This window comes from Carassius gibelio, chromosome A21 (genome assembly GCF_023724105.1).
Source record: "Carassius gibelio isolate Cgi1373 ecotype wild population from Czech Republic chromosome A21, carGib1.2-hapl.c, whole genome shotgun sequence".
Lineage (NCBI taxonomy): Eukaryota > Metazoa > Chordata > Actinopteri > Cypriniformes > Cyprinidae > Carassius > Carassius gibelio.
In genome coordinates, this window is record NC_068391.1 from 11,858,443 (window position 1) to 11,875,609 (window position 17,167).

The 17,167-nt window shown below is 39.0% G+C and overlaps 1 protein-coding gene across 6 annotated transcripts in view; it reads right to left on the reverse strand.

Annotated features, from left to right (window-relative positions):
- The window catches only part of LOC127941933 (neural cell adhesion molecule 1), a 193,237-nt gene that overhangs the window by 8,227 nt on the left and 167,843 nt on the right, over positions 1-17,167 (reverse strand). For 4 of the 6 annotated variants that reach the window (XM_052537424.1, XM_052537425.1, XM_052537426.1 and 1 more), the window contains 3 exons: positions 8,861-8,985; positions 8,204-8,384; positions 208-406 (listed from right to left, as the gene is read on the reverse strand). In XM_052537424.1, coding sequence (XP_052393384.1) covers positions 208-406; positions 8,204-8,384; positions 8,861-8,985 — 505 coding nt within the window. Of the gene's footprint in view, positions 1-207; positions 407-4,337; positions 5,872-8,203; positions 8,385-8,860; positions 8,986-17,167 lie in introns of those variants that run through there. The other 2 variants (XM_052537428.1, XM_052537429.1) reach the window with 1 other exon arrangement.

Genomic DNA, 17,167 nt, shown 5'->3' on the forward strand with positions numbered 1-17,167 from the left:
TCCTCCTCTCCTCTTATCTCAACACGGCCGCCATGAGGCAATATTCACATCATTCTCATTCATGAAGTCAGATATGTCACTATCAGCCCTGCCTCAAGCCCTCCTGTAGAGCTGATGGGGATGATAATGATGGGAGAGCCGTGATGGATGGCGTTATCGGACAAGGGAACATACACAGATGAGAAGGAAAGGAAAAGACAGGCTCACGTGAAAGCGGCTTTCCCCTCCTCGATATCCTTCTCTTTGGAAGAGGGCCCAGACTTGCCGCAGAAGTTGACGGCGATGCACATGAGGAGGCCGCACTTGTTGAGGAAGTAGCATGTGACGTCCACGCCGAAGAGGAGCAGGACGAAGACCACAATGAGGATGCCCACGATAGCCCCGGTGCCCATCCCTGAGCTGGTTTCTTTGGGACGGAGGAAAAGTCAAAGAAAAAAGAAAACAAGATTTTATCACAGACCAGGTCTTAAAGTGTGAGGCTTTTCCACAGTGCCACAGTGATCTATGCAATCTAGAATAAAAAATTACATTTCCATATAGTATATTTTGTATGCTGTACTGTACTGTAATTTGAAGTGAGCTGAAATGATTGGTTTGTTGAAGGCAGTTAGGACTAAAGCCAACACACTCATTGAAACACATAAGGGCGAATTCACTAAACAGTTGTTCTTTTACATACTCTAAAAACCTGTGGCTTTTTCCACTAACCATCAGCAATCCAGTTTAACAAGGTACTAAAGGTGCTGAAATGCACTGCTTTGTGTTTAAACTAAAGGGACAGGTCATCCAAAAATGGGTCATTACTCACCCTCATGTTGTTCCAAACCTGTTTGTGACTTACTTTCCTCTGTGGAACATAAAATAGGAATGTGTCTCTACATATAGTGCAAAACAACAATTTAGATAAATAAAGTCATACGGGTTTGAAATGACATGAGGGGAGTAAATGATGACAGAATTTTCATTTTTGCATGACCTGTCGCTTTAAGTCACTGTATTTAGAGAAATCCTCCTCTCTTTGTAAATTTGAAATTGAACCTCACAAAACATAACGTCAAGTCGGTTAACAGAATTTTGTTTGTGTACGTTTTCTATTAATCATGGCAACAGCAATTCATCAAATGATAATCTAGCAATGGAGAAGAGCGTTATAGCCGGGGCGTATATGAGTGTAGATGTAGATGAGTCCTTTTTACACATTTTAAAGAGGTGCTAGATAGATGCTGCACAGTTGCATAAAAGTATTCCAGATTATGTTTGTCTGCTATATCCTTCACAACCAGGACCAGGAAATGTGAAGTGCAAACAACATTGATTTTGTTACCTGATTAGCATAATTCCTTCATGCAATCTCTAATTACTAAAACAACAAATGTGCAAATAAACAGCACTATTAGTTAATTATTAGTGAATTCACCCCCATAATATATATGTTCTCAACACAGACTGCCAAAGTGGGATACAGTTCATCCACACACAGTATACAACATCACATCATTCTGAAGCAGGGCATTCACCACTCACATGAAAATGAACCCAGCATGCTTATTCAGAGACAAAATTAACTCTCTTTTTTTACAGAACTTTAGCTGTCTTCAGAACGCTGACTACAAGGCTTGTTCTGTTCACATTCATGCACATATTTCAATAAAGAAACTGCATTGGTATGGAACAGCAAAGATAATCTCAATATTCAGCTCTTAGTGCATTCACTTATGGGGTAACTCCAGCGTAAACACACACAAACGTAAGCCATACTGATGAAAATAAAAGAAAATAGCATGTTAAAGGAACAAGGATTAAATGAAATGGAGAAACACAAGCAGAACTGTGTTTTCAGCTCTTGAAAACACAGACTACTTACCAGGAATAACAAGCTATACCATGAAAATGCTAAATAGCTACAGGATCTGCAGAGACGGACTGTTGGGTCTGGATCAGTAAACACAACCCAAAATGAAAATGTGGTTGTATGGATCTTAATGCTGCATCGGTAACATGGCAATTCATTTAAACTCAATCCATAGAAATCTATGCTGAAATATTTGATTCAAATGTGGGAAGATGACTTAGTTTTCAAGTGGACATTATAAAAGATAAACTAACTGCTTTTGGACTAACAAAGGGAGATGAGATGCAGCTTAAAGTAAATACTGCCTATTTTGGACAGATTATGATTGGAAATTCTATAAAATAATAAAATAAAATAGTGTACACATAAACAGTTGAGACAGGTAAAAAGCTAATACCTATCATAAAGCAGTTGTTCTATAATAGGTTGTAAGCAAATTCACTTTCTTGTATATATTTATATGTATACCTAGACAACATTTTCACCTGGCATAGAACACATGATATAATATGGTGGCTGCAAAAAAATTAGCTAACATAGTTTATTGTTAGCCCAACACTCTATTGGCACTCCATTCAAGTATTCTTGTGAGTATACAGCCATAAATTATACCGTGAATTAAGATGAACATTGAACAAGCTGACAGAATTTACAATTAGGCTTATATGGAGTTCTAGGCAACTTCGCATTAAGTGTCTCTAATGGAACGTCCATCTGAATCATTGATGGAGCCACATAAAGACCTAAAACACATCTTCATGTATCAAGGAGATCATGAATTATGGATGCACTCAACAGAGACCTGGAGGGAAAATTCATTAGACAAAACTGTAGCTCTACTCGAGTCACAATGCTTTCAGAAAACTGTGCTCAAGACTTGCAATAAACCTACAATAAACCAAAATGTATTATGAACTTAAACCAAGAAACCTGTGTGATAGGTAATCTGGTGCTGTGGACTTTTTGATGAAATCTAGACATCGTAGCAGTCAACAAACTCCACGGATGTGTTTAAGAGGCTGGGTAACGGGAGGTAGAGCTGACAGATTTAATCTACCGACCATCCAGGAGAGGGCCGAGAGCGTTTCTCCTAGCTCAGGGCTCGGAGTGGGTCGCACTTGTTTTCCTGAGCTTCAGCCTGCATTTTAACAAGTGTGATAAATCACAGCACACATCTGAGCACAAAGGCTGTCTCGCTGAGCTCCTTCATTGGCCAAAAACGCCTAGCTCTGCTGACTCAGCAGCGTGCTTGAAAGGTATTCAAGACACTCGAGATGTCTCCACATATTACAAATATGTGGAGACAATGTAGATGTCTCCACATATTTCATTCTGAATAATGAAAATTAGTGTTAAAAAATGGTATATGCTATATGAGTGTTGGGGGGAATCTAGGCAGTCCGAAATACCTGGACACAGTTAGCCGTTAGCATTCCCATGGCACATGTATACATCAGTTTATGCTCATGGACACTCAGTTCTGGACACATTTTTTGAAGCCAATTATTTGAGCTGTAAATGTCATGTGACTTAACATTATATACATATACATATACATAAATATATATATATATATATATATATATATATATATATAGAGAGAGAGAGAGAGAGAGAGAGAGAGAGAGAGAGAGAGAGAGAGGGAGAGAGAGAGAGAGAGTTTTAATGTGCCACGTGTTCTCTTGAGAAAGGTTTTTTTTTTCAATTAGGTTTGTCAATTTATATTCAATTTATTTTAGAGTAAAACAACGTCTGCGGTAAATGTAAATTGATAATACTTTTTATTACTTAAATACTTTTTAAAACATCCAAGTATTGTCAAGTTATGTTTACTATTATAAAACTCTTGGCAAATTAGTCTTTTGAGTTTTGACATCACGGCTGCAGTACTCTATAGAATACAAAAGTACTAGCAAATTAATTTGTGGTTAATTTTGCATAGCCATCAATGGAAAAAACAGGCTTTGTGTGCTCGGAATGTAGTTATGGCAGGGGCTAGCTGCTAGCTAATGCTAACAAGCCAAACTTTAACCTCCTGTGTTGAATATTATTATGAACGTATTAAATAAAGCAACTGGAAGATCATAATTTTATTAGCTCCAGAGACATCTGATGATTGTGACTCTTCCCTAAAAACCTATTTTAACTTTTACAGCATGGTCATTACAAATTTTCAGTCTGTTCTGAGGACTCTCTGATTATTTAGACACCTCCACACTTGGCACTTGCCTCCGTTTCCAGTCACTCTCAGTGATAAGTGTGAACAAGTGGCACTTCTGCCGGTGCCAAGTCTGGATTCTCAAGTCATTTTGCCTCTGGTTCTGCCTAGTCTGAATGAAGCCGATAATCCATCCGGAGTGGCATTAAACATCCCAGACTGGCCAAACGGGGTGCTGCTTTTCTGATGAAATGTCACCTAGCACCAACACACAACGATTAAAGACGGAGACGCACCTGCATATGAATGATAAGCATGACAAAATGATTGGCACATGCGTTTCCAGGAGTCAAACCTCCAGGGCGCATCACTTTATTACCATGAGAATCCATTCCAAAATGGGAAACAAATGCTACTCCATTCTATTGAACAAACAACCCCCATTCCCTCGCCCATTTATTTCCATAACCCTGCCAAATATATGAGGTTTTATACTGTAAGACACTTAAATACATTAGTTGCACTTGACACACTCCTAGGAAATGCCTGCATAGGTCTTGAATAATAATGACACTCGCATTTCCACTCTCGATGGCATCCAGCAGCCTTGGAACGTGTAAACTGACCACCATCTTCTTTAATATGGACGGACAGCTGGCTGGAGGCCAAGCAACGCCCATACCTGTATCTGTCCATCGCTAATGTTCAAAATTGATTTATACGGTTACAACGGAGGTGGTGCCATGCACATAAGAACGCTTGAGGGTTTCACACTAAAATTCAGTCTGGGGGGGGTGTTTATGTTAAATCCTGTCTAAGCAAGAAAAAACAGCCTTAAGGAATTTAGCATTTCAGAGTAGAGATGGTCAATCAGAAGTACCGCAGTACACTCCTGCCCTTTAAAAGTTAAAAGCTCTGTGGGTCCCTATGAACCGACATTGAGCACCATGTCATCATGGGATAAACATAAAATGGTCACACATTATGGTCCCATGCAACTCGCTGTCGTGAGTTTTTGACTCAAATCCATGGTGTGTTCGTTAGAAACTCAAAATAATCAAAACAATCTATCTAGCTTACCGTATTTTCTTAAAACTCACAATGATTACTGCAGGACACCATACACGTATGTGTATACAAAAAATGTATTACAGAACATAATTAAATTACACTGTTGAAAATGACACTTTTGACGTGAATGAGTTTAACAGCAGTAGCATTAGTTTTGAATGGTGTTTTCAAGTAAGAAGCAGAGAAAAGAAAATGTAAATAAAAGTCCATTACAAGAAAGTATATATTTTCAGAATCTAAAATTATGTACAGTTTGTCACAAAAAAAACACACTTTCCATGTCAACACACAAACTCTTCCAAATTAGTTAATATCTTAATAATAAAAAGAACAATAACGAAAGAATAAAAAAAATTAAAATTAATGAAGGCAATGAAAATTAGGACTTGATCTCCTAAATGGGCCTTAGAATAATTATATCAAGATTAAATCAGGAAACTAGGCTTCTTGATAGGGAAAGATTTTCTACAACACTTCAAAAAGTCCATGGTTTGAAAAAAAAAAAAAAAAACTTTTCAAACATACTGACGTTGTCTTGCTTAAACATAAAATGAATAAGAAACTTAAAAATTCCAATTAATTCCAATACATTTAACTGATATTCTTTTTTGTTTGTTGGTTTGTTTGTGTAGCCTGCGATAGGATCAGAAAAACTGAAGGGTGTGGGGTTGAAGAGTGGACGGGGCTCCTCTTCGCTGGCGAGCCCCAGTTTATGAGAGCACTAGCAGAGTCAGCATGGAGAACATGAGAGTGACGAGAGCGTACGTCACAGAGGAGCAGCCAAGGGTTGCTGAGACCACACATCCCACACCACCACAACAAAAAAGACACCCAAAGACCACAGGGACAGTGCACAGGAGAAAACAAAAAGTGCATGTTTGAAAAATGCGATGATCCGGTGATGTCCGATTTTACACATGGAGACAGAAAAAGGGAAAGAGGGAGGGAAGGAAGGGAAAAAACAGGGAAAGAAATTGGGAGAGAGGGAGAGAGAAAAAAGAGAGAGACAGAGAATAGGTCAAATACTGAAAATTAAGTTTAAAAGGTTAATCAAGAAAAGAATATCAAAGGAAATTTCCAGCAAGTTAGTAAAAACCAAAGTAAGAAAGTCATAGCATGCTAAAAGCACAGCAATGACAGCAAGTCGAGAATGAAAGGACAACGATAGTCAAATGATGGAAAACATGGAATGATAAGGGACACTAAGACAAGTACAATGAAGAAACACAGATCAGGCAACTGTCCTGGTATTTGAAATTGCATATATACTTTACTGCCAATTTTGATACAACTTATATCCTCTCTTTCTTTAAAGGTGAAGTGTGCATTTTCCGCTCTGCTTGCCTCTATAAACTGTATTTCCACATTAATAACAAACAGAGTAATTGCTGCAATTGCTGCAAAAATAAAAGAGAAAATGGCAATTGCTTTGTCAAAAAGATAGTCCCATCCCAAACCCAGTGGTCATCAATTGCACCACAGAGACAGTGTTTACACTTTTTGGAGAAATTCATCTGGTTTATTTATAGTTGTCTCTAATGTACAGATAGCGAAGATATTTTAAAATGAGACATTATTACATAAAATGCACACTTCAGCTTTAAACAAGTGCTGCCAGAAAATTGCATTTGAGTGAATTATAATTCATTCAAATCAAGAAAAACATTCTACAGGAAATTCGGAAAACAAACCAGCTTTCATCTTTCTATGTCGCAAACACCAGGGAAATGTTGCCCAGTCAGAACAGAAGTCAAGGCGAAACAAACAGGTTATGATGCAATATACTGTAATAAAGTGCTGGGTGAAGGAATTGGTTTTCTGATGTTATGTAAATGGCACAAACAATAACGGGAGTTGTATTAGAACAGCTTTTACTCCTTGTCAACTGTAGCCGGGGAGATTTGGATTACAGGAAGTAGAGCTTTAGCATTTGTCGTGTGGCCAGGGTTGAGCACAACCCATTATCCCTATTTTAATTCTTGCCAAACTCTCGATGTGCTGACCATCTGCAAAGTGAAGGAATGTGCCATGTGATAATAATAGTGTCTAGACAGTTTTAAGGAGTTTCTACCCTGTCTCCTGCAAGCTGGACCAAATATAAGACTCTAGAGAAGCATGAATCTCTGTCTGAGCAGCTGTTTTTGGACCATCGTTTCTAACAGCAGCTGCTCCAGCTGATGCACTGCAGATGTTGGGCTAAAAATAAAGCCGCTTTTTTGAACTCCCACATGTTACACATTGAGGTTAACAACTCTGCAATGTGTAAGTGTGGCGAGATGAGAAAAGAGACAAAGGAAGGCATTTCTATCCATCCGAACCTGTCTTGCACAAGTGCTCCGAGATCCAAAGCTCCCACTGCTATATGGCTGCTTCCCACTAAGCGGATGAGAAAAAGCAGGTCTCTTGGCCATGCATCGGCAGATGCCTGTTAGGTCCTCAGTAAAGCATTAAACCAAATAATCCTGATGAGGCGTCATCATGCAAAACCAGAGGATGCATCCCCACTGAGAACAGGTGGATAGTCAGCCCAATTCAATTGGTCTGCCACAATGAGCCTGAACTGAGCCTCAGTTCAGCCTCCAGAAAGAGACAGAGGGATGATCTAAGGCCCAATTTTTATCAGCGGGGAAGCAGCTCGCAAGAAAACAAAAACACAGCACTGCCAATGGAGCACAGACCAAACAAGCCCGTTGTGGAGGGGGTGAATGGTTGAACGGGCCTGCTGTGACTTTTTGCCTTCCGAGTAGCAAATGGAAAATCTCATCTTCACTGATATCATCTACAATCGCTTCGAGATGAGCAATAAAGCCGGCTGCAAGAGTCAGGGGGAGGTTGCTGGAGGGGTCAAGGCTCTGGAGAGGAGCTGAAGGTCTCCAGGCTTCACCCATGACCACCTCTCACAGATATTTATCACTCTGCACTATTATTACTCTTAGATTGTGTCGAATCACTCTGTAGAGGAAGGCCAGGCCACAACCTGAATTGACACAAGGGTGGCCTGTGAAATCCACAACAAGACCTGCTAGTAGGATGGTGTTAACAAGGGTTGGGTTAAGGCGCTCGGGCTGTTGGCTGCTCAGGCTGGCAGTGGCTGTGCTTCAAGGTTAGGGGGTGGGCCGTACCTGGGATGGCGGTGGGTTCTGGCAAGGTCCTGAAGGAGAGTGTGCCGGGATCAGATCGCCCTCGCTGGTTTTCGGCAATGACGGAGACCTCGTACTCCGTGTTCCATTCCAGACCTTGCAGAACAACGTACTCGCTGCCGTTGGGCAGGCGAATCTCCGGCTTCCAGTCCTGGCGATTCTTCTACGGACACATGTGGACACACTTTAAGCTCATTTCTTTAAAAATACATAACAATTCAACTCACACATACACTGAATTTAAAAACACATCTTCTAGATATATGCAGATATATGTCCGCCAAATCAAAGGCACATGGTGCTACCAACAAGCAGAATAATGCAGGAAAAACTAAAAACAAAACATGAAAACAGGAAAATTATTTCACAGAGAAGAACCCTGCATTAATTCATGGGATATATTTGGTTTTAAAAATGGTATAAACATAAAAAACATGAATACAAAGAGTTGATTTATAAGAACACTACACGTGTTTTAAACTAGACCCCACCAGCCCTTTTTTATCGTGCACACTTTCATAAGTCACTGATCCGTGAGCTTCACTGCCTCTGAAAGCATGTCACTCTTGGATCGGCAGTATAAATAAATCAGACGACAGGATGAGTTAAGTATGTTACCTCATGTCCAATCATACTCACAGCTTTGTAGCGCACTAGATAGAGTTTAATGGGAGAGCCCCCATCGTCCTGCTTGATCCAGTGGACCTTCATCTCGTTGCCTGTGGACAGTGTCTTTGCCTCCAGTTTAGGAGGATTAGGTTCCCCTGAGAAGAAAATGGCGAAAAAACGATTCAAAATGTGTCCTAACCCAGTCACATTTCCACAGGTGAATGTCCCCTCGTCCTTTAACAGCTGATTTGTAATCCACAAGGCATTCTTTATCTCTGAATATGAGCTGCAGAAATTGGTTATCTAATCAAACTCCTGGATAATTTTAGCTTATAATTAACTTACAGTGTTGACCCGGCTGGGAGATTTAAAAGGAAGCTATATGGTTGTGTGAGGTCTAAATTATGCACCAAAACTTTTTTTAAATTAACGATCAAAGGTAGAGATGTAACGCTATGCAAAGTCTCAGTTCCTCTGTTCTCGTTTTTGGCTAAACTGCCGAGACATCTCATTGCACAGGCTTTTTGGCAGCATAATGATGACTTCTGCCTCCCATCCTTCCAAACATGGAACATTAATGAAAGCACTTGGCTCTTGTAGAAGTGGAGCTGAGTCGCTTGGGCATGTGGAGGGCTGTAATGAGAGCTGGACCTGTGTTGGTGGCAGTGATGGAGGAAGAGAGCGGTGCTGTAATGCAGTCTCTGGGGGAGCTCGTTATCTCCACTTGCCCACTACTTAATGACAGAGCTCCCTTAATTATCCTCCATGCTTTGATTAGAGATTTTCAGCCATTATATTTTATAATATCAGCGGGCCGAAAGGGGAGGGAAATGCACATGTGTGGGCGCTTGTTTGGAATGCTAGCTGTCTACCTGTGTCACTAGAGAAGCCTGGGAGGAGGGCACAGTGCTCTGCTCCCATTAATCATCATAAATAGCTGCTAGACAAGAGCCTCTATTAGGAACTGATGTGACACTGTGTATATGCACCTCAAATATACAAAACAGGACAAGTGAGATGAATTTTAGGTCAAGGCAATTGGATATTTTAACAAAAACAAGCGGGAATAATGCTCAGACACAGACAGCAAGCAGTTTCGGCCCAGATCCGGCCCACATCTGGCCCGAGTGAAATCCATGTATACCAGATGTGGGCTGGATCTGGGCTGAAACTGCTTGCTGTCTGACAGCCCAGTGAATAATCTGCATTATTAAAAGAAAAAAAAAATCTTTAAAGGTTATTCACGATTACATATTGCTGCTAACAGAATTTTTGAACAGAAATATACTATATACTCTATATATATGTTTGTTATGGTCTCGTATCTTGATAAATCTCTTCGTAGTCTGTAATAAAGCTTAATTTAAGTTAGAGGCATTTTTAGGCCATCAGGCAGTTAGTTTCAGCATGCATGAAAATAGAAGCCTAAGGTGTTTCCTTTGTGATGAATTGAAGCTTGTTTAAGTTTGTAATCAGATGCTGCAATTTAAATGAAGACACGTTAATTTAAGACAAGCAGTGCAGGAGTGATGGCAGTTAAACAGGTTTTCTGAGTTCCAGTCATCATTTCCAGTTAGCTGAAGTCTTCCAGATGCTAAGAAGGCAAACAGGGACAGATTAGGGTTAAAGAGAGAAAGAGGTCAAACATGCGCTACCATGCAGAAGGAGGAATAGATTAAAGGTTCATGGATTATTGTGCCACTTGATCAGGACTAATAATGACTGCTCATGGCAGTATCTCATCTCAAACCAAGTGTGTCGTTAAAAATGTTTGGGTAGGAAAAGAGTAGAGAATAGAAGCATTTTCTTGAAATATGAGGAAGTGAAGCTCTCCCTCTTGTCCATTTCCACATAAGAACAGCAGACAGGGACAGTGAGAAGGTTCATTCGTGAGACAAAGACGTACAATTAGGACATGCATGAGAGACTTTGAGTATGCTGTCTTGAGACAAGAGACAGAAAAGTGTGTGTGAATGTGCTCATGCAATTAGCTGTTGTTAGTCTTTGTGAAATGCACATATTTGGCACATAATGCAACTATAGCACAGTTGTTTCATATAATGCGCATTTATGATGTGCAAATGAGGGGATGATGATTGTTCTATAGCAGGGATAGGCAACTCCAGTCCTGGAGTTTACCTTCAGCCCTCATAAAAACTCGCCTGCCTGTATCTATCTAGTAATCCCGAAAACACTGATTGCCTTGTTCAGGTGTGTTTAATAAGGGTTGGAGCTAAACTCTGCAGGACAGTGGCCCTCCAGGACCGGAGGTGCCTATCCCTGTTCTATATACTGATTTGTACAATTACAAGCGAAAAGGATGTTTCTTTTTTATGCAGAGCACCTAGCAGTATGTGTAGGAGACTATGCTTTGGGATTACTGTCCAGGCAGAGTGGCTGATGGTTTTCAAATAGCCAAATAAAGTAGGTGGTGTGAGGCTTCTGAAGGATAAATGACTCAAAAATTAAATGGCTCATAAATCCTGATGGTACTGGGTGGGTGTTTCCTCTATCTTGCCCTCATTAACTTGTCTGTTCTCACTGTTAATGGGAATTGGACCAAAAAAACAACAACAACAAAAACTAAAAACAAAACAAACACAAAAGCATAAGCAAAAACAAAACAAAAAAAACAACATAAAATCAACAAAATATTACCTTCTGTTCACCAGCGAAGACGACATCAGAAGCACCATGCAAGAGTCATAAGTCACATGATACGCACGCACATGATTGGTGGAAAGGAAAAGTGGAAGGGTGGGGGGGAGGGGTCACATGGAAAATACAAAACATTGAAAGAAAAATTACACAAACATGGAACGTGTTAAGACCAAAAAGTACAAACAGAAACACAAACAACAAAAAGAAAACATAAATCATAAACACTTCTTTTTAACATTAGATACAGTGTGTATAGATCCATAAAGCAATTCCTGACACGTTTTTATTTTTTATTTAATATTAAACACAAATACAAATCAAAGTACTGACAAAAAATTCTGCCCTGTACCAGCTCTCCTGAAGCCCATTTAAACTACGAGAGTTAGAATAGGGTCCAAATTGCTTTATGAATCCACTTCACCAGCAGTATTTCCTCTGACTGCGAGTGGCACTTTTGATAAGAGGATTCTAATACAGCTCTCTTGCACTGTACATTGAATTATAAACGCGTGTGCAGACTGAATAGCATCAATAGGGCTGTAAAACCAACTGAAACAGAGCAGGGCAGCCAAAGGAAACTCATTGGAAACTCAGTGATGTTGACCGTACAGATAAAAACCTGGATGCTACAGAATGGGCAAATGAGAAGCATTAAAGCAGAGACTGTCCATGCATATGAAGAGTCCGGGTCAATACCATGAAATGTTGATCCAGGATTATTCATCAGAATAGAAATCAAAAACTGATCCTAGATCAGTCCTTTCAGCCTGAGATGTTTACATATATGTGCTCAGGACTGTAGCTGAGAAGGGTGGATGAGGCTAAAGACAAGGAGCAGTGTTTTCCATCACAAACTAGAGGTCTGTGGTATACAAGTAAAATACTAGATATGATGCCAAATGTAAACCTTCAGACCCTTAAGTTACATGTAAAAATGCATAAACTGAAGCTTCATTGAAGCCACACCATTTCATGGGTTTCCACGCCAGGGGCCATACAAAATCTAAGAGTAAGGAAAAAATAAATAAAGCCTACAATATTTATTTTAACAATAAAAAGGAAAAACCAAATTTGCTTAAAATCTGTTTAAAAGTTTTCAGAAGAGGAATAAAATCTAAATCTTTGCTATGCACTTACTTTCAAGAATAGTTCTATATGTAGTATACCCTTTTAAAGAGTTTCTAAACAACTTCTGGCTAAATAAGGTGTGTTTAAAGTTGCAGTCGGTAACTTTTGATGCTCTAGCGGTTAATAAACAGAACTGCTTGCGTCTTGTGGAAGAACATCGTAGCCGGAACTACTTCTCTCTGTTTATGTCTATGAAGAATCACAAAGGTACTGGGTTACTCCACCGCAGTACCCCGAAGCAATCTAAAATAGTCCAAATATAAACACTTATTATAGGTGTACCCTAGTGATTCAGGACAGGCTAAAAACACGGTTTGGAAAATAGATTCATGGTGTACTCACTTATTATTTACATTTTGTAAATTTTGAACACATAAAAAAGTTACGGACCGGAGCTCTGATTGGTTGTTTCTTACCGGAAGCGGTGTATTCCTGCAAATGGCAATAGGACCACTGGGAGGAGCCAGAGGAGCTTGATTTTTTTCACAGATTATCTGTCTCATATACTACTGTCAGGACATAATGACAGGTTTAACAAATATGTAAAAAATACATTTTTACAAAAGTTACCTACTGCAGCTTTAAGTTTTCAATCTGAGACAAATAACTGTACTAATAAAAAAAGCACATTACACATATAAATATACAATAACATTCACTTTGAAGCCATTTGAAATGAGTTTCTGTAGACCACCAGGGCTCCTTATAAACTGTAGCTGTCAAGCCATTTAGAAAGTCTAAAATGCTCATGCTGATTATGACTCATTATCACACAAAAGAACAGATCTTTTGTTTGCCAATCTACTCATACAACCCTAAAAAACACTATTATATTTGTATTTCTTTGACATCCTCGGCAGTTTAGTTTGGTGCAATCTTAAACCGTCCAGTCAACTAAGAAAACAATCATCAAACAACTGCCAACTTCTAAAGATAAAGACCCTTTCATTTCTCTGTCTGAATAAGACAGAATAGCTGTTTAGAAGTCTGTTGTTAATTTGGTGATTGCACAAGTTTGTCGATTTGAACCATGAAAACTTGTGCACTTAAACACAGGTCGTTCCATACTGATGGCTGCTATATGGCAAATCTCTTCGGATAAAAGCATCTGTGCTTGCATCTCTGAGGGACGTCATGCACTCCCAAGAATGCTAATGTTGACAATTTTGCTTAATGTTGTGAAGACAGCGCCATTAGTTTCCACATTCCTGACAGTACACAACACATTTCATTAATATCTCAGAGTGCACAATAGGGGAACTGCACGTGTCATGCTGTTTCTATAACTTTCTGCACATCCAATGGCATAATAAATCAGCGCACATCATGAGTTTATAAACCATTGACTATTTGCACAAAAAAAGCATGTCGGTTCATGTCATATTCCTGTATGTATACCATGCAGTGACATGTTAGACAGGTGAGCTGGTCTACAAGCGGATGTTAGTGTTGGTTCTCTATGGAGGCTTGAGGGTCATGAGCACAATCCCAGTGTCTCACTTCCCCTGCCCTCACTAACATCTACACGGTCTCTCTTCTCTATCACAGACGTGTGTTGTCGGTCTACTGCGAACGTTGGTCTAGGTGAGGCGAACAAATGTGTAGCAGGCAGATATAGAGTGGCAAACAACACTGCACACTGTCGGCATACTCACTAAGATCGGCAGTGGTTGGAGGAATGGAAGTTGGAGTCTCTGAAGATGCTGGAAGATGGTGAGAACATGGTGAGATGTGCTTCTGTCGTGTCGCACTAATTAAAGAACCAATGCTGCAACACTTCTATAGCAACTAACTAATGTACATCACACCACAGCAACTTTCAATGAGTCCAGGCAGAAGTACATGCGACCCAAATAAATAGTGCCTCAGCGTAGAGACACAAACACATACTACAGTATATAGCTAAAGGTATGCAAAGGTGAACACGAAAGGTGTTACTGGGATGCCCTCTGGATCAGAGTAATATAAAAATGTATGTGCATGAAATTATTTTATCTTATTAGACTTTAGTCATTCAGCCGGATATGTGGCATGGGTAACAATGTCTAATGAGAAGTAGTGAATTAAAATCATGCCAAACATTTTAATCACAATGCTAAAATGTTCACTGAACACATTTATTATTTAGTTTTAATTTAGTTAGATAATAGAGTGTTCAAAATGTAAATATAAAACAAATATCTGAAATATATAATATAACTATATAATAATAACTATATAGAAATAACTATACTTTTTTTTCAAATCTCATGTAATACTGTATACACTACCATTCATGTTTATGGAACATATATGAACGTTTTAGTTTTTTTATATAATGTTTTTTATTAGTTCAGTAATCAGTAATGCTGTTGTTTTGAACTTTCTATTTTTTAAAGAATACTGAAAAACAATTACTTTAATGGATCTTTCAACACTGATAAGAAGACATGTTTGTTAAGCACTAAATCAGAAAAGCGCAGCGGAAAATTGATCTTTGCCATCATAGGAGTAAATTACATATATAAAACATAAAAATAGAAAATGGTAATAATATTATATTATTTATATTAATATAAAGTGCAATGGAAGGGGGAAAAAATCTTGTGTTAACTGTAGTAATTAGTAAAATAAAATGTACAGTACCCATGCACTTTTGGTCATGAAGTATTTGATAGATTAACAGTTACACTGTTTGATTATGTGGTACTGAACTAAGCAGAGAGTTATATCAAACCAAATAATTAATCAAATGAATGTATCTAACCCCCTTTACACATTTCTCGAGTGGGCAAAACAAGCTGATTTCAAGTGCAAAGAACATATAGATGACACCATCACTCCTGCTGTAGCAAGAGACCAACCACATTTCAAAGACCAGCTACTTCTGGAACATGCACAGACAATTTAACTCAGTTGATAACATTCCACATATTACCGGGCTCTGAGACACACATAATAACCTGTATTTAAATGGCATGATTGACCGAGCTGAGTCGTGACAGTACAGATGTCTCAAGCCGCAAGGACACCACTCGATTCCAAGTGCGATATTTTCCTGGAAGTGCATTAGTGCCAGAGCTTCACCTTCAATATACCCTCTTCTATATAATCTAAGATTGCTGGTTTTCATTGAACAGAACCTCAGGGCCTTGGAGTTAGACGATAAGCACTTTGAGTGGAAGATAGTGATATGATGGAGGTGAAATATCCCCCGTTTCCTCTTTTAAGCTTAACGCAATTAGGCAGAGTCACAGCCTGTTTGTGAGCCTCGTTTCAGACAGATGACAGACTGTGTTAGAGTTTCAAAGACTGTTTGACTGAAGAGAGCCAAGCTTCTCTCTTTTAATCTGTTTTTTTTTCTGCACCAGTTGTGAAGGAACTTGTAGATACTTGGTGACAAAGGGAGCCTGAAGCGCAAACAGTATTGTCAGTTAGTCCTTGGAGGATTAAAGGGATAGTTCATTCAAATATGAAAATTCTGTCATCATGTACTGACACTTTTGTTGATTCAAACCCATATGCACCCCTTCTTTCTTCTGTGAAACACTAATTTTTATGATGTATGAAGTTATCAAAAGGCCATAAAAGCCATAAAGGCCATAAAAATAAAAGAATCCTAAGAAGTCATACAATACTTTTGATAAACGGACTGAAACGTATTAACTGAAAATCAAGCGAGTTGTTAAGTAACACACCATAATCAATGATTCAATGAGCTGAACTCGAGTATTGGATCAGTATGATTTATTGAAAAGATCCGACTCAAAAGAACAATTCATTCACCAGTCACTCCTCTAATGAATGGGCCAAGGAAAGCTAAGCAAGTCAATATATTTCATGTAAATAAAATACTACATTTTGGCCTGTTCGTAACATAAAGCAATCATAATATTTAAGAAGTCATACAGACCACTGTTATGATGCGTTTACACCTTTCTTGGAACTTGAAAGCACCAGAGTGACCACATTTTTAAAAAGTACCCCATTTATGCAGAAGAAATAATGTTATACAGGGTGGAACGACTTGAGGGAGAATAAATGAATTTCCTTTTTGGGTGAACCATCTCTTTAACACCACAGCGATAAAAAAAGCTGATTTATTTTAGCTTCAAGACAACATTAACGAGCTCAGATATTTCTTCTTTCCGATTTCCAGTGTTTTAAATTGCACACAACTAGTCACTGCAGGCTCATTGATCTCACAAAACACTGATCTGTTCTACAATTTGGTCTACTGCTCTGCAGATGAAAAAATACATGCTAAAATGCAACTGTATTATCCGCTGTGGTCTGATGAAATGCTGTGGGGCAGTTACATTGTCTAGTGCTTTGCAGATATCACAGAGCAGAGGCAGAGGTTCAAAGCACACAGAGCGTCTCAGAAGAAAATTGCTCTGTGGAATAATAAGGATTATCATATCGTAAGTGTTTCATGCCAGGGGGAATGAAGTGGGTGTTAATGCCGTTGCAGCAGTGATCACAATTAAAGCACTCTAGAACTCTACCTGAGGACGTGGACCATCTGCTAGGTCGCTGGCCTGTGTTTCTATCTGTGAGAGATGCATT